Source organism: Nyctereutes procyonoides, unplaced genomic scaffold (assembly GCF_905146905.1).
Source record: "Nyctereutes procyonoides isolate TBG_1078 unplaced genomic scaffold, NYPRO_anot_genome, whole genome shotgun sequence".
Lineage (NCBI taxonomy): Eukaryota > Metazoa > Chordata > Mammalia > Carnivora > Canidae > Nyctereutes > Nyctereutes procyonoides.
The window spans coordinates 35,180,886-35,205,178 of NW_026575020.1; the positions used below are offsets into that span (position 1 = coordinate 35,180,886).

The 24,293-nt window shown below is 49.7% G+C and overlaps 2 protein-coding genes across 5 annotated transcripts in view; one reads left to right on the plus strand and one right to left on the minus strand.

The window, feature by feature from the left end:
• The first annotated feature begins 1,155 nt into the window (after positions 1–1,155).
• Positions 1,156–1,566, plus strand: QRFP (pyroglutamylated RFamide peptide). Its single transcript, XM_055316616.1, has one exon. The coding sequence runs from the start codon at positions 1,156–1,158 to the stop codon at positions 1,564–1,566; it is 411 nt and encodes a 136-aa protein (XP_055172591.1).
• Positions 1,567–7,090: 5,524 nt separating this feature from the next.
• Positions 7,091–24,293, minus strand: part of ABL1 (ABL proto-oncogene 1, non-receptor tyrosine kinase) — a 146,049-nt gene continuing 128,846 nt past the window's right edge. For all 4 annotated transcript variants that reach the window (XM_055325865.1, XM_055325858.1, XM_055325879.1 and 1 more), the window contains exons 5-11: positions 20,977–21,061; positions 19,961–20,138; positions 17,865–18,049; positions 15,249–15,401; positions 13,266–13,355; positions 12,761–12,925; positions 7,091–10,746 (exon numbers count right to left, since the gene is read on the minus strand). In XM_055325865.1, coding sequence (XP_055181840.1) covers positions 9,029–10,746; positions 12,761–12,925; positions 13,266–13,355; positions 15,249–15,401; positions 17,865–18,049; positions 19,961–20,138; positions 20,977–21,061 — 2,574 coding nt within the window. In that variant the 3' untranslated portion in view covers positions 7,091–9,028. The remainder of the gene's footprint in view (positions 10,747–12,760; positions 12,926–13,265; positions 13,356–15,248; positions 15,402–17,864; positions 18,050–19,960; positions 20,139–20,976; positions 21,062–24,293) is intronic.

A 24,293-nucleotide genomic window follows, 5' to 3' on the forward strand; every position in this document is an offset into this window, starting at 1 on the left:
GAACTAGCTCTTTCTTCTAGTCTCAGTTCTACTCCTCAGAGGAATAGCTGGCTCCAGCTCACCATGGTCATTACCAAAAAGGCTTCCTTTAAGAGGGAATGAGCAACTATTGCTGAAGCAGGGGCATTTTGGGAAGATCTATTTCTGTTTCAAATCCCCGCCCAGCCCGGACCTCCATGGGGTAGAGTAGCAATTCTGAGTCACTTAGACCTGGGCTTGTATCCCCAGCTCTGTCGCTTGTAACGCTGTTGAGATCTTGGGTGAGTCACCTGTTTGAGCATGCCGCCCTCCATAAAAGGGGTAGGACCCTCCTGTGGGAGGCCTGTGAGGATGGTACCAGACATGGCCAGGAAGCACTACCCACAGGCTTGGCAAACCAAGCAGCTGTGTGGCCAGTAGAGTCATGGATCTCAGGGCCTCCACCTGCCAGCTGTGTGGCCTAGGCACCACCTCCTAGCCTGCCTGACAGTCTTCTTGCCTGAAAACATGGGACTAACAGGGCCTAAAAATTAAGCTTATTGTGAAGGGGACGTGCAGCCGCGCACACAGACGGTGCTCTGTAGGGCTCATCAACAGCCCAGGCATGTCCACATGCTCCTCCACAGCTGAGTGTTTGAGTTAGGCCAGGAACATCAAATCTGTGTCCTGCTTCCGGGAGCAACTCGTTTCCATGTTAAAGAGACGTTAGCTGGGTGTCCCAGCTATACAGTTTAGCTAGACTATCAGGTTGAAAACTGAGATTGATGCTATGAATTTTCTACCCTGTGGCTCTGAGACGATATGGCCCAAGAGTCAATAATTATAATAAAGAACGAGCCTGAATTTGCACAGCACTCAGGGGGGCTGCTGGTGCATGGCTGTGAGCCGTCCCAGCAGCGGGGGTATCTGAATGCTAAGCTGCCAAGGCCGTCAGATCCAGGGGACTGCCGGAGAGGAGAATCAGCCTAATTGGCTCAATCAGCTCCTGAGCCTGCTAAGAAAATAAAGGCCTGATCCACCGCATAGTGACACTTCCTCAAGCTGTTTGCAAGTTGGGCTCAGTTGAGCCACCAGCCTTTCAGGGCTGCCCAGGCCCTGGGAAGCACTGTTGACAACTTGTCGTGCAAGGCCCATGTGTACAGCCTGTAACTTCTTCTTCTCTTTCCTCTGAGCCAGATGATAAGTCCTCGGTCCCTGTCGTGCCTTGTCCTCCTGCCACTGGGTGCCTGCTTTCCTCTACTGGACAGAGAAGAGCCCGTGGCAGCCATGAGTGGTGTCGGAGGCGAGATGAGCTGGGCCAACCTGCCTGGGGGGCACCGCGCCCCCCTCCCACGGGCCTCCTCCCGGTGGCTGAGAGCACCACACCCACATGGGTTGCTTGTCACGGCCAAGGAACTGCAGATGTCGGGCCGACAGCGTGCTGGCTTCAGGTTCCGGTTCGGGAGGCAGGATGATGGCAGCGAGGCTACTGGCTTCCTCCCGGCGGATGGTGAGAAGGCCAACGGCCCGCTGGGGACCCTGGCTGAGGAGCTCAGCAGTTACAGCAGGAAGAAAGGTGGCTTCAGCTTCCGCTTCGGCCGCCGGTGAGGGGCCAGGGCGTCCGTGGACCCTTCCTGCTACCACTCCCGCTCCTGTCTTCTCCTTGAGCCTGAAAGACGGGGACACTATAAAGGCATGGGGATTATTACAATGAATTCTTAGCAGTAGGATCACTTAGGTGGGTGCTTGCTTTTGACTTCCAACTTGGCCAAGGCAAAGACCTGGATGGTGTCAAAAAGGAGGTGACCTAAAGCCAGCTGTATCCTGGTTAAGAAGAAAGCACTGCCCTACTGTAGCTGTTCCAGCCCCCTTCTCTGGTGGCACAGCTCTGAGCAGTCCCCTGGCCCGGCAGTCAATGAACAGGCAGGGCTGGCTGTGCTGCTCTGAGCTGAAGCGAGGTGGGCTGATGATGACAGCAGAGTAAAGTTTTGACAGTCTCCATAAGAACGCCTGTAGCTGACATCCGAAGTGCAGCTCTCAGTGAGTACACCCCACTAGGTAGAGAGTATAGTTCTGAAAGTTAAAAAAAAAAAAATCTTGTTCTCCACCCTCATTAACACAAGATCCCTCTAGCAAGAAAACCCCACTGTGGTGTGGAGACTGTTCGGAACTGGCTGCCCATTCCCTTCTGATAACTGTCCTCGGTGGTACAGTGTTTACCAAGCCAAGGGTCTAGTGGGAGATGAACAATGAAGGAATACATTTTTGCTTGAGCAAGGTTGCATTTCAAATGTTCAGAATATGAATGTGTTGTGTGCCTCTTTTGAAATAAAAGTTGCAACTGAAAACCATAATGGAAAGCTCACCTGACTCTTGCCTACAGGTCCTCTGTGCCCTCAGAGTCTGGTTTTCCCGAGCAGTGAGGGCCTTAACTCTGGGGAGATGGAAATCGTGCTGCCTGCATCCACACCTGTCCCAGCAGCCCCTTAATTGGCAGTTGGTAAAATACCGATGGTCAAAGGTAGAGGGAAACACAATATGGGGTGTATTTTCCTCCTGTGCTTGACTGCTCCTTCCCCAGTTTTCTCAAAGCAAAGAGCATTCTGCAAACAACTTCTCTACCCCAGGGGAGGCCAGCGCTCAGCCTGGAGTAGTGGCCACAGGCCCGGGGCGAGGCAGAGCATCTCTTTCAAACGCTGCTCTGCTGTGTCCTGCATCCCATCCCGTGTCAGATGCAGCGGCAGGCTAATGCTGCTCACTCCCAGGCTGGCTTCGACCGCTGAGAACCTAGATTGATGTTACTATGGCAACATCTCCCCTCCTCCTTTCGAGCTGCTGCTTGGCCCTGTTCACAATTGAATAATTTTCCATTGAGCTGTCACAATTAATTGGTGGATTTTTATTAGCCTTTTAGAACCACACTGGGTTGGGCCCAGCTTGGCACCTCGGAGCATTTCACAGTGTTTTCCATTCTATTAGTGACTTACATTCCCCGGTAGCAGCTCTCAATCCCCGGCAGCCAGAAAGCCACTTTATTAAGGGGTGACAGATCTGAACCACCAAAGAGCCAAGCTGACTGGGGGTGTGGAAATTGGGTGGTAGGATGGGCCAGGAAGACAGGAATCAGAACATCACCTTATGTGAAAGCGAGCTGCTTTCTCCTGGAGCTCCTCACTGCTTCTCCCCTACATCTGGGCACATGGGCCCCGCCAGGAGAGGGGCCTTCAGTGACACCGAGTCTGGGAGGCACATCATACTCTTTCTGGCCTTCACTTCCAGAGAAGTGGAAGTCCTGCTAACCTGACAGACTGACGGGGATGGAACACATACCAGGGCCTTCGTCTGTTGGTAAAAGAAGCAAACACTCAGCCCTCAAGCCACAGAGGGCAAACTTCAAGAAAATGAGTCCTAGTATGTCCATAAAGACAGCTCCGGAGCTGAGGACAGACATCACAGGGTGGCCAGGTGAAGGAAGTGCAATTCCAGCCCAGGGTCTCACCCCAGTCTGTTTTCATTTCCACTTTGTGGGGTAGTAGGGGGCTGGGCAGCAAGTTGGTCACTCCTCCCTTTGCTCATATACAGAGAAGCCAGAGAACATGCTGGTGAAACACCAGGTGAGACAGCACAGACCAAAGGCCAAAGGCAGATGGATGCCCCACAGCAAGGTCCCCTGGTGCCCCTTACTTGCCAATTTCTATTCTTAGAATAACAGGAGCAGCCTCTATGGTCACTAACTACAAGAACTTGGGAGGTCACCGAGGCTGAGATAACTCCTGCATGTGTTTACACACACTATGGGAATATACTGGTTGGTTTTTAATTTTATAGGATGAGATTAACCTCAGAGAAGTCAGAGATAGAGAAAGGGGAGGGGGAGGGCCTTCAGAGGCGTGGATATCCTGTCATTAGGCTTTCATCATTCAATGGCAATCAACAACAAAGTTATTCCTTCCAGTTGCTTGTACCCTGGAACTCAATAACCCTGAAAATCCAAACAATCAAACCGTTAAGGGCATTGCTCTGTTAAATCCACTCCTGTGGTACCTGGCTACCTCTCTTTAACCCCCACCCCTCACTCTACCCCAGGGAGGCTCGCTCCAGGTTTGGGGGCCTCTCACGCCACCCCCCGCGGCCTCCTTAGTGGGGAAGATCACTCTCTAGATTAGTGAAGGTGAGGCTCTTCGGAAAACATTTACTTTGCAAGCAGAGATTAAGCTCCACCTGGTGTGGTGGTACTGTCTCCTCCAGCCCAGGCACCTGAGAGCTAGCTGTCTGCATCTTTTCATTGTTTATACAAGGCACAAAAAAAGAGCCTTCATCTTGGAGTGCAGATCTAAAAGCATTTAGCTATTAAACTGGGTAGGGAATATTTTGTCTACCTTTTCCTTTTGAAATATTAACAAAAATGTTTAAGAAAAGAAGAGGCTCGTGGGACAGTGGGCCATCCGGCAGCTGCCGTAGTTAACAAGAAGCCACCTTGTCCTCACTTGTCCCAGGGCCAGAGTCAATCCATGACTGAGTCCACTGGGGACCCCACTCAGAAAAGATGCTGTTACCCTCCAAGCAGGGAGCTGGGGCCCCGCTAGATGTTAGGAAGCCATCAGGGATAAGGGCATTGACAAAGACACTGCGGTTGGTCAGCCTTGTCCCACCTGATGCCTTCTGCCCCAGGATCAATTTGGGAATGCCTCCTACAACACATTCTGATACAGATGTATACAAGATGCTGGGCTAGCTGTAGTTCTTGACTTCTTCTACTCCATGATAGAGGGAGGAGCCTGACTCTGGAGCTCAGATCTCTGCTGGTTATGCTGGGGCCATCTGCATGGTCAGCGTTAGTCCGGCAGAGTAGGTGTACAGTGGCATGTGCTGTATGACCTTGGGCAAGCTGCTTCACATCTCTGAGACTCTACTGCCTCTCATATCAAATGAGGACAGAGACAGAACTTACAAAAAAAACAGTGAGAGGGTTTTACGTGGTCATGCAGAGCACATCTGTAGAGTAGCTGGAAATGCTCACATGTGAACTGTGTAATTTTAAGAAAATTCTCACTGAGGGGTGCCTGTGTGGCTCCGTGGTTTAAGCATCTGCCTTTGGCTCAGGTCATGCCAGGGTCCTGGGACTGAGGTCCCTGGGGTCCCTGTTCAGCCGGAAGTTTGCTTCTCCCTTTCCCTTTGTACCTCCCTCCACTTGTGCTAATAAAATCTTAAAAAACAAAACTAAACCAAAACTCTCAAGTAAAAACGCATAGACATGGGAGAATGTGCTCCAATTCTGAGTGTACAGTTCAATAAACTGTCCCCAAGTGACATACCCATTAGCCAGCAGGACCCAGACTAAGAAACAGAGCATTATTTGCCCCCTAAGCTCCCCTGCATTCCAACCAGGCATGGCCCTCCGTCCTTCTAACACCAAACCACAGACTAGTCGTGCCACTTTAAATAAACAGAAGCTTCTAGCAAAATTGGCTACTTCTGCTCAATGTTACGTTTGCCGAGACTTGTGCATACTGTGTTGTGGCCAAATTTGTCTGTCTCCAACTGCTCCATAATACCCCACTGTGAACACATCACGATGTAGGGCTCCTCTCTGCCGATGGCATCAGGACCATTTTCAGCCTGAGGCTCTGTTAAGTGACTGCCCTTTCACATTTGGACATCAAGGTTTGTACTGTGTTCTGACACAGTAGCTGCTGGCTCTTCTGGCGGGCTTGACCCCACTCTCTGGTTCTGGACCTTGAGGGTGGGCCTTGAAGGTGATCTGAAAACTGTGTGCGCACGTGTGCATTCTCCTATGGCAAGATCCAGGTACATTAAGTTCTCAAGGGGTTCTGTGACCCAAAAAAGGTTAAGAACCACTGTTCCCGGATGGCCAGACCCAAGGAAGCTTCTGAAGCTTAGGTGACACAAGATTCTCATTTGCAAGACCTGTATTGCCCACTGGCACAGCCACCACAGGGACTGGTACAGGACACCACGTGTGAACCGTGACTAGCTGGTAGCTCACTGCTGGGCATTGAGAAAACAGGATAATGTGCTCTAAGAGGCTGCTGTGAGGACCCTTGTCTGGCACTAAGGGAGCAGACACCCTTGTGGCTGTCACTATAGTCACTCCATCTTCTTGACTGAAGAGTTGTCACTCAAGGAGACTCCCTCTGGCAACCTAGGAGATATGGTGTCCAGTTATCATTCAACCTGGGCCTCCATTCCTGCCTCCAGGAAATGAGGGAGATCTTGCAGCCCCTCAGTGTGAGCCCACTCCGTGGTCCACCAGCCCCTGCCTCAGCTCAGCGTCCTCACCTTCACCACCTGACGTGCAGCACAGCCTCTGCTGAGCTTCCACTGAACCGTGCTCCTCACCATGCTTTGCTGAGCAGGATCTGTATCTCCTGACAAGTCTGTGGCTTAATAAGTATCATTATCAGACAGCACTACTTACTTCCCTGACTTCCACTTTCCAAGCTGTCAGCTGGCACTAAGTGGAGGCCCAGACGGGGAAACAGCCGCATACACCTCCCTCAGTCCCCTTGGTAGGGGGCTGGGAGAGGCCACAGTCCACTGGGTGGCATTTCCATCACCCTGCCCCTCCTCACGTATATAGAGAGACAAGGCACAGGGTGTGTGGACCACAGTGAGAGAGGGGTGCTTCAGGCACCGGGGCAGAGGGTGCCAGGATGGGTTCCCAGGTGTAGGGAAAGAGCACACCTGTGCACGGACTGGTGCTTCCAGCCAGTGGCATCCAGGCCATCCTTCCTCTCCATTTCATTGATGCTGTGATAGCCTGACAGGTAGCACAGCCCCTGGACTCCTCTTCCTTCCCAACACCAGGCGTGGCCCCTGTGGTGGCAAAGCCCACTCACTCCCAGGGCTGCTGGCAAATCAGTGTCAAGGGCACAAGAAGGACCCAAGGCCAGACCAGGAAGAACCCTTCTGGAAGACCAAGGAAGAGGTGGGATGTTGGTTTTACGCTATAATTTTGCCACTGTTCCATCCTGTAAAACCCACCATGGGGCTACTGGTCCCCCTTCGGGGAAACAAGGACCCTCACCTCCCCACATGCATGCCACGGCTCTGAACAGGGTAAAATTATAGACCAAAGTAATCTGCCCGAGTTCTTAATGTTGTAAACATTTATTTAAAAAATACTACGGAGAGATGTGGATTCAAAAAACAGAGTCATATACAGAAAAAAAAATGTACTGGACCAAAAAAAAAAAAAAAAGGCCCCATAGTTATTTGAGAAGGGAGAATAGTGGAAAACTATTTACATGTCATTTATAAAAGAGCAAGTCTACAAAAGAGTGTAATACCAAGATATAAATGCAAAATATAGTGGCACATCATGTGAACAGAGAGAAACCAGTACCTCATAGAAGGGCAGTTGGTGGGAACCTGGGTGGGGTCTGTTTTACTTTGTCTGCAAGGCCGCTGGTGATGTTTGAGCACCTCCCTCAGTCTGCCTAACACAAGCAGTTTGGGGGGGTGGGGGGAGAGGTGATGCACTGTGAGGACAGCGTAAATTGATCCAGAGGAAACCATCTCTACCAGAGAAACAAAATACAAGTTTAGGCAAGGAGCATAAAAACGGGGCCCGTGTGCGGTCATGGCATGAGAAGGTGTGGGGGTGGAAGGTGGTTGTCTTGGTTTCTCCAAGAACTGCTCCGAAGCTTGGCATGAGGCCCAGGAAGGTGCCTGTCTGCTCTTCAGTAGCTGCTCTAGGTCAAGGTCAAGATGGTCCGGGGCCACCTGGGGAGAGACCAATGCCTGCTCTTTGAGACACTTTCTGGAGCTTCACTTGATTGCGGTCTTCTTCATCCCTGATAACCCCAACAGAAACAGGGGACTCCATGCTGCTCATGGTGATTTAATAGGACATCTGCCCCTTAGTGCACGGCCAACAGTGGCTGAGGCTTTGGATCCACAGTCCTCATCCTCCCATGCTCTGGTGGCAGATGGCAGGTCCTACTGTACCGAGGGTGGCTGGGCTGAGGGCAGAGCCATGAAATGCTTCAAGAACTCCAGAAAACTAAGGACTGGCTTGTCACACAGGAAAGAGTTTTGCATCAATCTACTCTGTCTCAGAGGAATGCAAGGGAGGAGGAGGAGGTCGGTCAGAAATCAAGACCAAGTGGCTTTTCTGAGTACCTGGAAATCTGAAAGGAAGGTGACCTGGGCCTTGGCAGACCTGCCCTAGGCCCAGCCCTAGGCCACCAGCTGTTCACCCAGTGAGCACCCCCCCCCAACTCCCCTGTTCCTTGACTACAACCCCTTCTACCCTTAAGACTCAAGCTTTCTATCCATGATGAGCAGTGCATGTCACAAGACAGCAAGGAGCAGAAAGAACAGATAACAAGGACAATCTCCCACCCCAAAGGCCTCTTCAGCTCCCCTACCTGTCCTAGGACCCAAAGGCTGGTTGGTTTTAGCACCCTGTTTTAACCCCCAAATCAAGAGCTGTCCTTCATATGAGGAAGTGTGAGGGCACCAGCCCCTGGCAGCAGTGGAAGGCAGAGTGACAGCATTTCCCAGGATATAGTTCTGGAAACATGTCTTCAGTGCAGGAGGCACCAGAAGAGGAGTGCAGGCTGCCTCCATGCGGTAAGTGGAAGGGATAGTTCCCAGGCCTTGATGACAAGGCTCCTGTGCAGGGCACTCGCTCTTGGGGGGAAGTGGAGGAGATGGCATGGCCAGAAGAAGGCCTCTGGAAACCAGAGAGAAAAGGAAATGCTCATCCGCTTTCCCACCAGGCCTGAAGAGCTCAGTTCTGGAGCACGGCATGGGGAAGAGGCTGGCGGGCCAACTGGAGTCCACAGAGCAGGAACCCCACAGATAGAACTCAGGACAGAGGTGGTTCAGGGAGCCTGGGCTGGGGACAGGAAAAGTGCAGGAAAACAGCTGGCGCAAAATGTTAGGTAGTAGGGCTGTGCTCCACAGTGACCCTCTCAGCTCCGTTCACATGGAGCTCCCCGGCCAACGTCCCAACTCTCTGGTCTGTGTCAGCCACTGTGGCAGGCATGGGGCAGCCTCACACACTGTAGGCGGCTCCAGCTGGCCTGATGCCTGGCTTCTGCTACCTCTGCACGATGTCACTGATCTCCTTCACGGAGCTGAGGAGTTTGCTGAAGTCCTGAGTGGCCGCCGGGCCACTCCCTGCTGTCGCAGGGCAGATCTGAAGTTCCCGGAGATTATTCTCCAGTTTGTTGATGGCCTCACGGAAGGCGAACTTGTTCCTCATTTGCTGGATAGAATCCACGTAGCTCACACAGAATGTGTAGAGATTCTTGCCGGCTTCAAGTACAGCGCTGTGGCTGGCCATCTGCTCGGAGTTCTTAGAGATGGCGAGGCACAGAGCCTCTGTGCCATCCAGGACCACACCCTTGGTGATGGTGCCACTGGCGATCCGCTCAGGAGGCTGGCGGGTTTTCCGAAGAGACACACGGGTTGATATGAGAGGGATGAAGGCAGTGGAGGCTGGCTGGTCCACAGCCAGGGCAGAGGATGTGGATGACAGCGTGGAAGGGGCGGAAGCCGGGCTGGCTGGGGTCCCTGCCGGCTTGCCGGACGACTGCGGCTTTGGCATGGATGGGAGCACGGGCTTTTTGACGCCTTCTCCCAGCAGACCGGGCTTGACGGTGTCACTGTTCACAGCATCCACAACCACTGCTGCGGCTTTGGCTTTCCCGGCAGTGCTGGCCTCCCCAGCTGCTTCCTGGCTCAGGCTCTGAGAAGGCTTCCCGGCTTTCCCAATGGAAGCTGGTAGTGGGGGCGGTGGGACAGGTTTGAGCTTGGACAGTTTCCCCTTGTCTCTCCCTGGGGACTCGGAAGAGGGCTTGTGCCTCCTGGCTCTGGGCTCCTCTGCGGGGGCCTTGCCGGCCCCTCCGGACATGCCTGGCCCTCCTCTGCTGGCAGGGGTCCCCAGCTCAGCTGTGGTAGGGGTCCCCAAGGCACTGGACTTCCCGGCCTCGTCTTTGTGGGGAAGGCTGGAGGAAGGAGCCCCCGACACCTGCTTGCGGAGGAGTTTTGGAGTCAGACTGGGAGGGCTGGAGCCTGGACTGGACTCCCCCATGTCTCGAAAGACCTCATCTGCTGCGTCCTCAGTCTTTTTCACCAGCCGGGGTGGGGGGGTCACTGTGCCTCTGGTCACCTGGTCAGACCTATTCTCACTCGCCCGTTTCCGAGGCAGAGCTGGCTTCTCGCTCTTGTGCCCTCCAAATGTGGACGAGTCGAACTGCCTCCCTGTGGACTGCAAATCCCGAGGCAGCGTGACAGACCTCCACTCTGTGTCCTTGGCCCCGTGGGGCACACATGAGGCTGAGCAGGACCTCAGGAAGCGCTTGCTGGAGCTGCCGCCACTCTCCTCCTCATTGGCGGTCAGGCGGCTACTGGTCAGTGTACTGGACTTTTTCCACAGGTGGGGAGACCGGAAGCCTGGTCCCCCCGACTCCCGGAAGGCTCCATTCGGGACACCCGCCCCGCTGCTGGGCTTTGGGGACTTGGCTGGCTCGGCTGCGTCCAGGGTGGTGAGGGCTGGCACCCCATTGCTGGTTTCTCGGCCCTCCTCCTCAATGGCTGCCTTGCGCTCGGGCTGGCCGTCCATCTCCCGGAAGGAGCTGCTGCGTTTTGGGGGTGTTGGGGCCGTTTTCTTCTTCTTTTTGATCAAGGCACTGAACAAGTTGGTCTTTTTGTCTTTGGGGAGAAGGCGCTCATCTTCATTTAGGCTGCTGTCTTGGGGACCCCGTTCTTTTCGAGGGAGCAGTGGAGACACAGGAGGCTCGTGATCCAGAGGATCTGAAACACAATGGGAAGACTTTTAACATCTCCAGACCAAAGGCTCCTTTGTGGGGGGAACCTGGGGCTGGCCCCTGTCCTCTACAGAGGAGCAGCCCAGGGTCAGGGCTCTGGCAGGCCTACCTGTAAGCACCAGCTCTGCCACTCCCAACTGTGGCCTGAGCAAAGGACACCTCTGTGCGTGTCCTCAGCTCTCTCATCTATGAACCGGAGACCACCACCTACCCTTAGCATTGTGTGAACGTCATGCAGTGAGCGTACAGCGTTTGTCCCAGCTATCAGTACATAATTTCTCATGGACTGTTAATACTTCTAGCAGCACAGAAAGCCTGGGCAACCCAGCCCCTCATCCCTGTGCTGAGGCTTCCTTGACAGCACAGAGCCCTCCAATACCACTATCTGGAGTGTAAAAACCACCACAGGGCTGAGCAAAGGGTCAGGCCCTGTGCCTTTCGGGCCTGCCAATCGAGATTCCTAGGAGGTAAGGTCCAAAGGGAAGGGGTTGTGCACCACAGTGACAATAGGCTATTATGCTTGGCAAACAAGAAAGAGTGACCTTTACAAATTTTTAAATGGGCATTCTTTATGTATGAATAATAGCTCCTAAGAAATCTTTCTGGTGTTGCCAAGCTCCCGGCTTAGTGAATGACAGACTTCTCCCTCAGAGGGCAGCTGTGACGAGAGTAGTTTTCTATCAGCACCCAGAGCAGCCTAGGGCATGTCTACACCCGGAGCAGAGGTACAATGGGGCATCTATCAGAACATCAGACAGCATGCAGGACACCTGACTCAGGGGAAGCTGAGGACCTCCAAAACTTTAATCCAGGAGAAAAAGTTGAAGAACGCGAAATTCTAATGAATTATGCACGGCTCTGTTTCAGTGCTGAACAGCTAATTGACACTCTGGGCTCACCATGAGATTACGTACCAAAATGAATACTGACGGGCATAAATGAACATGATTGCTTATCACTGGGCTTTTAATCAGCCTGAGGTTCCCACAGGGGCCTCTCCCCATCCCCACTGCTCAACTACCTGAAATCATGACAACGAACAGAAGGACAAAGGTCTGAGCTTCTGGAGACTCTATATGCCATGGACTCCAAAGTGAGTGAGCAAGACGATCCAGGGGGCTATAAAAGGAAGCCCTGTAATTTGGATTTACTTCTTAATGTAAATCTAGGTATACATTTTTGGTATGTTTTATAATACACATGTCTGTGCAATAGTATGTACGTATACATAATCTGCACATGTGACTTTTTTCTATTATGGGTGCACAATAAAAAAAAAATTGGTAATCCTGCGATGGCTAAACATCTCATTATTCTGGCTTCCCACCCACTCATCTGTGGTCTATGAGAGCATCCCCGAGGAGCCTCTATGAACCCAGATTTCCGGGGTCCTGGGGAGAGAATAACAATACCTCAGAGCAGCCTAACAAAGGAGACCATAGCACACAGGAGGAGCTAGGTCAGTGTTTTTGGGGATTACCCCTCCTAGCACCTTGGAACCCCGTGCACCACTCCCACCTCCCCAACTCATCTAGGGAACAGTGGCCAAGAGATTCTTCTTTCAGAGACCACATGTGGACACCAACTCTGTGCCACGGGCGTTTCCTGGCTCCGTTGAGTTCCAGTGAGTTTTTTGTATCAGTGCTTTCACAACAAGCTGCTCTTCGTTTGGTTCAATATTTATTATTGTTCTATCTGCCCTGCAAGAGCAGCCACAAATGTTGTGAATAATACATGAAAAGGTGGGTTTGTTCTCAGTCGGCTTCATAAGCACCTGTGCCTACCTGACCAAACTAACCGCTGAAGCCAATGGTTCCTGATGATTCCCAGAAGGAGGGGCCAGATGTGGTGGGGAGAGAACCTTCCTTTTTTCAAAGCTGGATCACTAACAAGGAGTTTGCCTGCCCTTCTGTGCAGGTGCACTCACCGCTTCCCCATCTGCTTACACTGGCCTGAGGGTGTGGCCTCCTTTGGGTATCTGGTGGGGCTGGGGGACATACCAGTCTCTCCTGGGCCCTTGGTGTGGGGCGTCTCAGGCACATCAGTGGGGTCTTTATGTTCTGCAGCTCTCCTGGAGGTTCTTGTCTTGGTGGGTAGCTCTGGTGCCTGCAGCAAAGTACTTGCAACCCCTCGTACACCTTTTTTCCCCAGTTCCTTTTCCACTTCTAAGAACAAAAACAAAACCAAAAATCAACAGCCATCAGTAAAGGTATCAGTTTAATATGCTGGCATTCTTTTTTTTCCCCCTCAGATAAGAGTGGTCATCTGTGCACAGTCACAGAAAAGAGAAACAGGCCGAGAAAACCACACTTGGTATTTTTTAGAATTGTGCATGGCTGCAAGACAACTCCACACTCAACACCTCTGCTCAGGTGACTCACTGGCCTGGGTTCTTCTAGCAGGAAGTGAACTAAAGGGCCAGGGCTGGAGTCCTTCCCGGCTCTCCCTTCTATCCCAACCTCTTCACTCTACTGCAGGCAATCCCAGGAATAATGGGCACTTTACCATCTGATATGCTGGATTCCTGGAACATTGTTTCAAAGGCTTGGTGGATTTCAGCAAAGGAGGGCCGGTCAGAGGGATTCCACTGCCAACCTGGATGGATGAGACCCAGTCACACCATGCATGAGGCCCTGCTAATAAGTGGGGTGGCTAGCAAGGAAAGTCTGGTAATGAAAGAGGCACCCGAGGGGCGGGTGGGTGGCTTAGTCGGTTAACTGTCTGCCTTCGGCTCAGGTTATGACCCCAGGTTCCTGGGATCCAGCCCCACATTGGGCTCCCTGCTCAGAGGGGAGCCTGCTTCTCCCTCTACTCTCTGTCCCTCCTCCACCCCCCACTTGTGCGCATCCTCTCTCTCAAATCTTAAAAAAAAAGTACCCCAATCCTGCTAACCATCTTTTGCTGTGACAAATGTCACTGTGTCCTATTACAGACATTAAGAATTCACAAAGACTAGATATTGGCAGGAATATGGATTGTAAAGCCCCAGAGACGTGACAGCAAGAACTACATTTATAAATCTTTTCCCCAGCCCCACTCTGGTCAAATGGCTTGCCTTCTATTTTGCCCTTACTTCCGGGTTATTAAAGTCTGAAATCCTCATCAATAAAGAAATGTTAATTAAAACAATATTAACGTGAGGATTTTTTTTTTTTTAAGTAGGCTCCTTGCGGGGGCAGCTTGGGTGGCTCAGCGGTTTAGCACCGCCTTCAGCCCAGGGCCAGATCCTGGAGACGAGTCCCACATCAGGCTCTCTGTGGGGGGCCTGCTTCTCCCTCTGCCTGTGTCTCTGTCTCACGAATAAATAAATAAAATCTTAAAAATTAATTAATTAATTAATTAAAAGAAATAAAATAGGCTCCATGCCCAATGTGGATCCCAATACGACACTTGAACTCATGTCCTGGAGATCAAGACCTGAGTGGAGATCAAGAGTCAGATGGTTAAACAACTGAGCTACCCAGGTGCCCCAAGATTAACATGAAGATTAAGGACTGATGGAGCCCTGTGTTGGTGAGGATATAGTTACTTTCCCACACTTCTGGTGGGAGTATAAATTGGTATACCACCTTTCCTGGAAAACAATTTGGTAAAATCTATCAAAATTTAAAACACAAATAGCCCTTTGAACCAACGGTTCAACTTTTAGAAATATCAGCATAATGCACGGAGATATATGTATGAGGGTGTTCATCCTTGCTTTGTTTATAATGGCAAAAGTCAAACAAACGTGTAGAACAACCAAATGTCCACCAAAATGGGACTGGATGAATGAGTAAATCATTTAATGGGGAGTTAAACAGCTATATAAAAAAATAGGTGGGGAGAGGGAGAGTTTTTTTTTTTTTTTTTTTAAAGATTTTATTTATTTATTCAGGAGACACACACACACACACACACACACACACACACACACACAGAGGCAGAGACACAGGCAGAGGGAGAAGCAGGCTCCATGCAGGGAGCCTGACATGGGACTCGATCCTGGGTCTCCAGGATCACGCCCTGGGCTGAAGTCTGCGCCAAACCGCTAAGCCACCAGGGCTGCCCCGGGAGAGGTTTTTTGAAATACAGACACAAAAGATATGCCTGTCATACAGCTATGTGCAAAAAAAGTTGATGAAATGAGTTTATATATATAAATATACATAAAATTAAACCAACTAGACAAACACACCTGGAGCATTTACCTACTACAGCAGAATGTTTGGAAGTAGGGCCCAGGAATTTGTTTTTATTAATAAGAAATTCAAGTTTGGTATCCATCAATTCCATGTTTGCATTACAAACAAAAAAACAGCCCCCACACATAAATACTATGTATAAACAACGAATAGACACTGAAAAAAGTCTGAGTGAATATGCACTGAACTGTACATTGCATGCTTTTGAAGAATGTGAATAAAGACAGGAAGGGGAACAATATTTCTCTTTGGGAATATACTCGTGCCCACACAGAAGTTTCAGAACTGGCTGTGGAAGGCTCACATGCTCGCATGAGTTCGTAGACCTTCTCTGGGCAGCCTTCTGGGCGCTCCATGCGATAGTCCTTCTCTAGCAGCTCATACACCTGGGACAGGTCAATTCCTGGGTAAGGTGACATGCCATAGGTAGCAATTTCCCAAAGCAAGACTCCAAATGCTACGAGTAAAAAGAAAGAGAAAGGTGGTTCAAGATGTATGAAACTTAACTATTTTACATTTAAAATTGGTTACCTATGCAGTGGACATTGCAAGCCAGGCACATTCTACCAGGCTCTTAATGACCAATAGCCCAGGACAAAATGAGACATTCAGCTAATAGCCTCCCCCCATCCAAAATGAGCTGAAGGGGAGAAGAAACTGGGTTGATTGGTCCCTCCAGTGTCCCTGAGGTAATCTAACCACCTTGCTGGGATTTGTGATGGAGGGAACCAAGGCCTGGAAGTCAGGAGGCCATTTCTACTTCTAGCTCTGATATCAACGAGCTAAGTGTCTAAGACAGAACACCTCTCCCTTCTGGTATACAATGTTATCTCTACAATGTTCCTACTCTAAACATTTCATAAAAATCACATAAAATTGGGGTGCCTGGGTGGCTCAGTTAAATATCCAACTCTTGATTTCCACTTAGGTCATGATCTCAGGGTCATGAGATCAAAACCCGACATGGGACTCCATGCTCAGCAGGGAGTCTGCTTGAGATTCTCTCTCTTCCTCTCCCTCTGTCCCTTCCCTGACTCATGTCTTTAAAAAAAATCTTAAGAAATCTTTGAGGGGGATCCCTGGGTGGCTCAGTGGTTTAGTGCCTGCCTTTGGCCCAGGGCATGATCCTGGAGTCCTGGGATTGAGTCCCACATCAGGCTCTCTGCATGGAGCCTGCTATCCCCTCTGCCCGTGTCTCTGTCCCTCTCCCTCTCTCCCTCCCTCTCTCTCTCTCTCATGAATAAAATCTTAAAAAAAAAAAAAAGAAATCTTTGAAAGTTCTAAAAGCCCAGATTATAGCCTTGAAATTCTAGCTCTCATTAAAGAGACCAGGACTTCTTGGGAGAAATTGGTGATTCAGGTCTAGGGCAGAGAATGACCGTGGAATATCTTATTATTGCTCCAGACAGCATAGACACTATCAAAGACTACAAGGGTCTTGTCAAAAAAACCAGGAGCAATTAGAAGTTCCGACTGGCCAAAAAAGAGACAATCCGACTATCAATAAGGAAAATAACTACAGTGGATTAAAACATATCTATATGCACCCATGTGTTTGAATGATATACATGACATGTTTGAGTATACACATATTAGTATGTGTGTACATGTATGTACACATATGTACACACATGTATCATAATGTCACAAAAGAAAAAAAACCAAAACCTTACTTGGTCATTGCTGGAGGGTATTAAAAAAACCGACTCATTTTCATGAACACTGGTAAGCAATGGCAAGTAAGCAGACAACGATGCCACCTTTCCTAAATGAGCTGTACCCCCGAGTAACTAAACAGTAGATGAGGGTTTTCTTTTTACAGAAGTACTGAGCTAATGAGTGAATAACAAGTGACAGAATTAGGGAATTACCATCTGGCAAATCCTATTAAGTCAGTGATCTAGGCACTGGGTATCAGGAACTGCTAAAATCACACAAGAGAGGGAAAATCAAGCCCAGTGTAGCTGTTGATGAAAAAGCACACGACAGCACATGAAGCAGTCCTGCTGAAAGAGGCCAAATCTGAATACACTCCAGCAGTGGACCTCTTGCCCACTACTAGGAGTACAGAAAATAGAGGAATGTACTAAATCACAGCACAGGCATATGGTGTGGGAGACAAGTGAGGAGTTTTTCTTTTTTTTTCAATAGGCAGCAAGGGAAGTGAAAAGACAAGGCAGGAGCTTGCAGACCACACGACACAGAGGGTGCATTGACCGCCCACCTTGTGTGAGCAGCACCTGGATCTCAACTCAGGTCATAAAGGTATGACTTTTATGACCCAACTGGAAATATAAACACTGACCAGATTGTGATACTCAGAAATTAGTCAATCTGGGGAGAAGGGTGGTTACAAGAACAAACAAACAAAAAACATCTCTGAGAGCTCATATTGAAATATTTAAGGATAAAATAATATGCTATCTGGAATTTGCTTCAAATAATAAGGGTTGGGGGGGGGTAGAGGGTACAGGAGTACCAGGAGCTGATGGCCAGGAAAGGTGGGTGAGCATGCATGGGGCTTATGATGCAACTCTGCCTTCCTCAGTATATACTTCCTACCTGTCAAAATAAGTTCTTTAACAAAAGTAAAAATACTGGCTCAGAAGAGCCTGGGTGTCTGCAGGGTTGGCCAACTGCCCCCACAGACCTAAGCAGTACACTTCAGATGAAGGCACTAAGTTAGAGGAGGAGAAAAGAAATTAATCCGAATTATTTTGGAAGAAAACATGGGTTTTTACTTCATTTTGGAGAAAACAGGAGTAAAGATTGTAAAGTGAGAAAGAAAGAGGAAATAAGAGAGAACTAAGTAATGAAGGAAAATAAGGAACAAGAAAGAGGCTGAGAAAAGGCAAGGAGAGAGAGAACAGAAGAGGACCCACCCTGGCAGGAGAGGACTGAGAGTAGAAGCAGCCCTTACCCCAGACGTCAGACTTGATGGAGAACTTGTTGTAGGCCAGGCTTTCTGGTGCCGTCCACTTGATCGGGAACTTGGCTCCAGCATGGGCTGTGTAGGTATCCCCTGTCATCAATCTGCTCAGGCCGAAATCAGCCACCTTCACCAAGTGGTTCTCCCCTACCAGGCAGTTTCGGGCAGCAAGATCTCTGGGAAAAGAAAGCATTCATCCATGAGTATTGTGGACAGCTTTCCCAGCTTTACAAATCCACCAGCAGCGAGTGAAGGCATACTGCTGACAACTGGGTCCAGTCCCCTGGGAACGTGTGTGTGTGAACACCCCACTAGAAATGGTACCTATCCCTCAGCATCCACCTGAGCTCCCACCAACGTGAGAGGCAGCAGAGGGTAGGCGGGAGCAAGTTCTTACCCTGGGCCTCTGTCATCCTCATCCTGACAATGAAGCTGATAATGGCAGCAGCTACTTCTTAGGGTTGTTATGAGAGGTCATGAGTTAAAAGGTAAAGTGCTTCCACTGATGCCTACATATCTATGGCCACCTAAAGGTCTGCCCAGTTACACTAGCCCTACATCAGGCAAGGGGATAAAAGGGAGTCTCCCCTTGGTCTAACCAGACTTGATAGAGGACAAAATAAAGCCCATGGCACTTTCCCCCAAATTGCGTTTTGCACTCTCCTAGTTTGTCCTGATGCTTATCCAAAGGTATTGTACAGGGCAGCCCTGATGGCTTAGCAGTTTAGCGCTGCCTTTAGCCCAGGGTGTGATTCTGGAGACCAGGGATCGAGTCCAACATCAGGCTCCTGCATGAAGCCTGCTTTTTTCTCTGCCTGTGTCTCTGCCTCTCTCTGTGTATCTCTCATAAATAAAATCTTGGTAGCATACAAATTCTGTCCTGTATAATTAGCTTCCTCTCGCCTCCTGATTGTCCCAGGGAGGTGGGAGTCTTAAGCTCTGGATCGTGAAATCACAAGGCAAAATGGAAGGGAAGATGATAAGAGGCAGCACCTTCGGGTGATGGCTGCCTAAGATAGCCTGATCATCAGCAATCAGAGAGAAATTAAACGCAGAAGACTTGTGCCTAACAGGATTTTGGTAAAGCATTTTAAGTTCATGAAATGAAAAGGGACTGGATCTAGCCATGCAAAGCAAACCAGAAGTCAAGAAATCTCAATTTGTAGCCTCAAAGGGTTCCCGTTCTTGAGTGACAGGAGCAGGTAAATCAGGCTCTCATGCAGCACTGGAAATCTGTTTTACAAGGAATGGCCAGCCTCTCACACATGCTCCTCGTATTCCTCACTATGAAATCTCATGTATGGGTTTCATACTTGAGTTAATTGGGTAGGAAAGCTCACAGCGCTGGCGTGGAGAACATCTTGCATAAAAGTCACTGGCAAAACCCATCAGGCTCTGTCCTGCTTAGGCCATCACTGTGCTAAGGAGCCATTTCCACCAGCAAGGAATGCGAACGCCAAGATAATTGTGGCACACTTGAAGGTCAAAGCACTCCAGCCTTCAAAACAGCAAAGATGCTTAATTTAGAACCACATATCCACAGTTCTGATGATCATGGAAACATCCCTGAACTAGAGGACAGCAAGTTAAGTGGATAATGAAATGACAATAAAGAGAAAGGAGGGAGAAAACACGCAAAAACAAAAAAAGCCTGTGCACCGACTGTGAGCCTGTGTAGGAGCAACACCAGCCTCCCTGTGGGAGGTCATGACTGGTGAGCGCCCGCCTGGCAGATACACCAAGCACTCTGCTTCCCAAGGAGCGCTGATTATTAGGAAGGATGCCTTTGATGAACTTCATTTAGTATTCCACTTAGTCCAAAAAAGGTGCTGAAGGGGAAATATTTCTTACCGCCAGGATCCACTGCTTGGTGAGTCCAGGGTCCAGGCCTGCTGAGTCTGGTCCTGGACACACACCTGAAGCCAGTGAGGTCAGGAACCCAGCATTTGCTTTCGTTCTGTGCCATGGCACTAAAGCAAGAGGCTGCGCCGTAAAACCTTGCAGGTTGCAGCTTTTTGTAAAAGTTTGCCCAGGCCCCAAGTTTGCTCCACGGCTCTGTGGGGAGGGCTGCTTTGCCAGGCTCCTACCTGTGAATGAAGTTTTTCTTCTCCAGGTACTCCATGGCTGATGAGATCTGAGTGGCCATGTACAGCAGCACCACAGCGTTCACCTCCTGCCGGTTACACTCTCTCAGGTAATCCAACAGGTTCCCATAGGTCATGAACTCAGTGATTATATAGAACGGGGGCTCCCGGGTGCAGACCCCTGCCAATAAGAAAGACATCGAGGGCTTCAGTGTGCTGCTCTGCTCCTGAGTGCACCAATCCCGGAGAAGACAGAATGACAGAAAAGGGCTCCTGAAATGGGTTCTGTGTCTGCCCCTAAGTCTAGGGCCCAACCTCTACCACAGTTGCAAGCAGCACTCATGGCTTGTGATCAGGCTCCTATGGGAGGGATGTGGCCATGCTCTGTTCTTCTTCTCAGGCCCTTGAACTCCAAAAGAAGAGGCTGCCACTGAGTTCAGAAGCAAAGGTCCGGCACACACCAAACAGCCTACACCACTGTCAGTTCACCCCTGCACTGTGATGGCTACTTAACAGAATAACCCCAGTGAAGGGGCTCTGGAAAATTCCAGTCTCAGAAGCTATATGAGATTTGCTTTTGACTGCTTTTAAGTATTGACAAAGTAATAATCTACTCCCTCGCCTCTCTCCCTCTCTTAAAACAAACAGCGGGGCCCCTAGGTGGCTCTTGGTTTCGGTGCAGGTCATGATCTCAGGTCCTGAGACCGAGCTTCTTGCTGGGCTCCACACTGGGTGTGGAATCTGCTTAAGATTCTTTCTCCCTCCCCAACTAACCCCGTCTTCTCTCAGGAGGAAAAAAAAAAAAGGAAGGAAGGAAGGAGAAAGAAAAAAATGAGTAATATATTCTCTCTCTCACACACACACACCATCCCACACCGGCCTCCTTTTTACCACAGGCTGTGTTAGCAGAGGACAGATGTCCACATTAGAAATCTTCATGCACCTCTTATTTCACAGCACCTGCATCACCCCAGAGGGTTTAATTAAAAGGCCCTCTCTCCAGAGCTCTGCACACTCACCGAGTAACTGTACTAGATTAGGGTGCTTGATCTCTTTCATTACTGCAGCTTCTTTCAAGAACTCTTCCACCTCCATGGTGTCCTCCTGTCAGGAAAAGAGGGGTGAAGTTGTTTCAGCAAGGAAAGTATTTAAGTAGGAAGGTACAGCTTGAATGGTTAATACAACTGGAGCTTTGGCCAACCACCACCCTGGCCCACCAGTGCCGGCCTGCACATTGCTCTGGACAGGGCCCCTACAGATGATCATTGCCCCAGCAGCACAGAGGATTATTCTCCTTTGGTGCTGAACTCGGGAATTCTCACCCGGGACCATAAATACATGTTGGCAACTTGTTTCTGGGGGCTGCTGTGTAGAGGATATTTCTATTCCCATAAGGAATAGGTGGTTTCCAAGGAGTCCTAAAGCACTTAACATAAAAAAATCCACAACCACCTGAAGAATCAGAAACACACTTAATTTAATGGAAGAGACCCTGATGACATAAAAAGATACTATCCTACCAAAGAAGACCCACACCTCAAAACATGAAAGAGGACACTGAACTACAGAGGATTCTGAAAGCCTGGTGTCATTAGGGGATCTTAATGAAGCAATCACTACCACTACCCGGTCCATTTCCTCAGGTCCTATGATAATCCTCTACACCAGACCCCTAACAATGGAGTCACAAGGATCATCACATAGGTCACGTTTTAGCAAGTTCACTGTATCCAAATGTCACGCAGAGACAAAGATATGAGCAATTGCCCAGAGCAAACCTGATGCTATTTCCCCACTCTGGAATGCTGTGCGCCTAGCCCTACACATCGCGGTTGGCACTACCACACAGAAGCCTGTGGCTTGGGTCACGTACACCTCTTTTGACTTAAAGAAGACTGTCCGCTGATTGATCACCACAATCAGAAGCAGGTGGGGGGGATTGACCTGGTCAGTCTGCTGCCAGAGCCTGGCTATAAAGGCCAGCAGGAGAAGCAGGACACCTCCCTCCAAGTTTCAACATGGAATCTGAATTTGTCTGGAGAGAAAGACTGCATGGCAGATGGGGAGTGAATGTCCGGAAAACTAGACTCGCCCGAGAGGAAAGCTTTATCAACCTTTTTTTTTTAATACTAATTTATTTATTTGAGAAAGAGAGAGAGTGTGTATGCATGCACGTAAGCATGCACACAGGGATGGGCAGAAGGCGAGAGAAACTTTAGCAGACTCCCTTTTGAGCGTGGAACCCCACATGGAGCTTGATCTCATGATCCCGAGATCATGACCTGAGCTGAAACCAACAGCCAGCCGGACACTACACTCACCAGCCACCCAGAGGCCCCTTTATCAACTTTATTTTTGACGTGGCACCTTATAGATTTCCAGAGGACAGGTCATCCTCCACCTAGTATGCCTGTTGCAGTCATGTTTATAAGCGGAGCATGACCGCTGAGGACACGTGTCAGCCCATTAGCACTCAGCTTAGGGCTGTGAGGCTGAAACTCAGAAACAATTTACAGCTCTTTAACAATGGTCAGTTGTTCTGATGTCAATTAAACATCACTGGTAGTCTCCGTGTCAAGCTGTACGGGATAAGAACTCATCCCTGCCACCGCCCCATTGGCTGTTCAATTCTTCAGAGTCCTCTCTGCTCCTTAACATGCTCAGCAGGCCATGCTGCTGGTGCATGGGGCACTCTGATCCACTGGGTGACATGCTAATGTCAAAGGCTGGAGAGCAAATGCCTGCCAGAGTTGGCAAGTCAATGCTGCTCATGTAAGGACCGGGGGCTTCGAGAACCTTGCCTGGACAACAATATGTTCAAAACGTGGTTCTCAAATAAAGCTTTCTAGGCAAGTGGGGTTTTCCTTTTTTAAAGTACCGCATAATAAACCACCCATAGTGAAGTCATTTCAGAAAAATCATGTGCTCTTATAGCCGCTGACTCTTTTCTAAAAGAACCATGTCTGGATCCTGAGAGGCGTGGACTCGTAAAAGGAACAATGCGGCTTTCAAAAGGCACCCTTTCCTCTTTTTGTCTCATTCTCCCCTCATTCACACACAAGCACGTCCACGTGTGGACAGTATAAATAATTCCTTGTTTATTTCTTTCAGGATGATCTGCATGAACTTGTCTCCCCCTGCTGGAATCCCGCCTGGTTCAATTTACAACAGAAAGTATTAGCAGCATTCAGACTTTTGTAGCTGTATTAAACTGGAAGCAGCCTGATGCTATTCTGTTCTATTCCTTTCCTTTTATCTAAAAACTTTCTATCACCTTTTTTTTAAATTTTACTTATTAGAGAGAGAGAGAGAGAGAGAGAGAGAGAGAGAGGGAGGGAGAGAGAGAGAGGCAGAGACACAAGCAGAGGGAGAAGCAGGCTCCATGCAGGGAGCCTGACATGGGACTTGATCCTGGGTCTCCATTGGCTGCAGGTGGCTGCAGGTGGCGCTAAACTGCTAAGCCACCGGGGCTGCCCTCCATCACCCTTTTTGAAAAGTCTTCCATTTACAGAGTAAAATAAAATTAACTCTGATCAATTAGGGTGAAAGCAACACTGAGTGAACACTGACTTTCATCCCCGTCTATTGGGAGGGCGGTGGGTCAGCCAGGCTGTCCTCGCAGGGATGGAGCAGCCTGGGCCTGATGCACGTGAAGGCCTGGCTGGTACGGGGGGCAAGTAGGTCAAGAGGATGGCCTCTGAGTTACACAGACCAAGCCCTGCCACTGCATGGCCACGCTAAGTCACTCACGTGCCAGGTAAGGGAGATTTCTCTGAATGTCCCCTTCTCATCCACAAATGGGGAGAAGGGCAGCACTTGCCTTGTGGGCAGCACTCCATCAGCAAGACCCACTTGGACCGTAAGGAAGACAGGTGATCTCTATTCCTGGGAAGCAGGCTAATACAATTCCTTGCATAAAACAGCCTGGGTCTTGAGTTAACGCTGCTGTTTCTTTCTCACAGATACATATTCTCCAGACCCAGGTTCTCACCCAGAGTGCTTTCTTTCCATTTCACCCTTTCTGCTCAGTGGCTTCCCCCGAGCATAGGTATCCTTCGGCATTAACAAAGCGCAGTGTTCCTGAAAATGGCTCAGCGTCCCAATGGTGCTGTGCAGCCCTGAGTGCCTTTCATGCTGCTCTCAGGGACCGTGGCCCCAGAGTGGGCTCCACAGAGAGCTGCTTCCACATCGGTCCCCAGTTCTCAACGTGAGGTGAGCAAGGCTATCACTACAGTGAGGTGCCATCCCACAGCCTGCAGCAATGGGGCTGCAGAGACCAGGCAGAGGCGCTGAGCCAGGCTGAGGAAGGTGGTTCACCAACCAGATGCATGAGCAA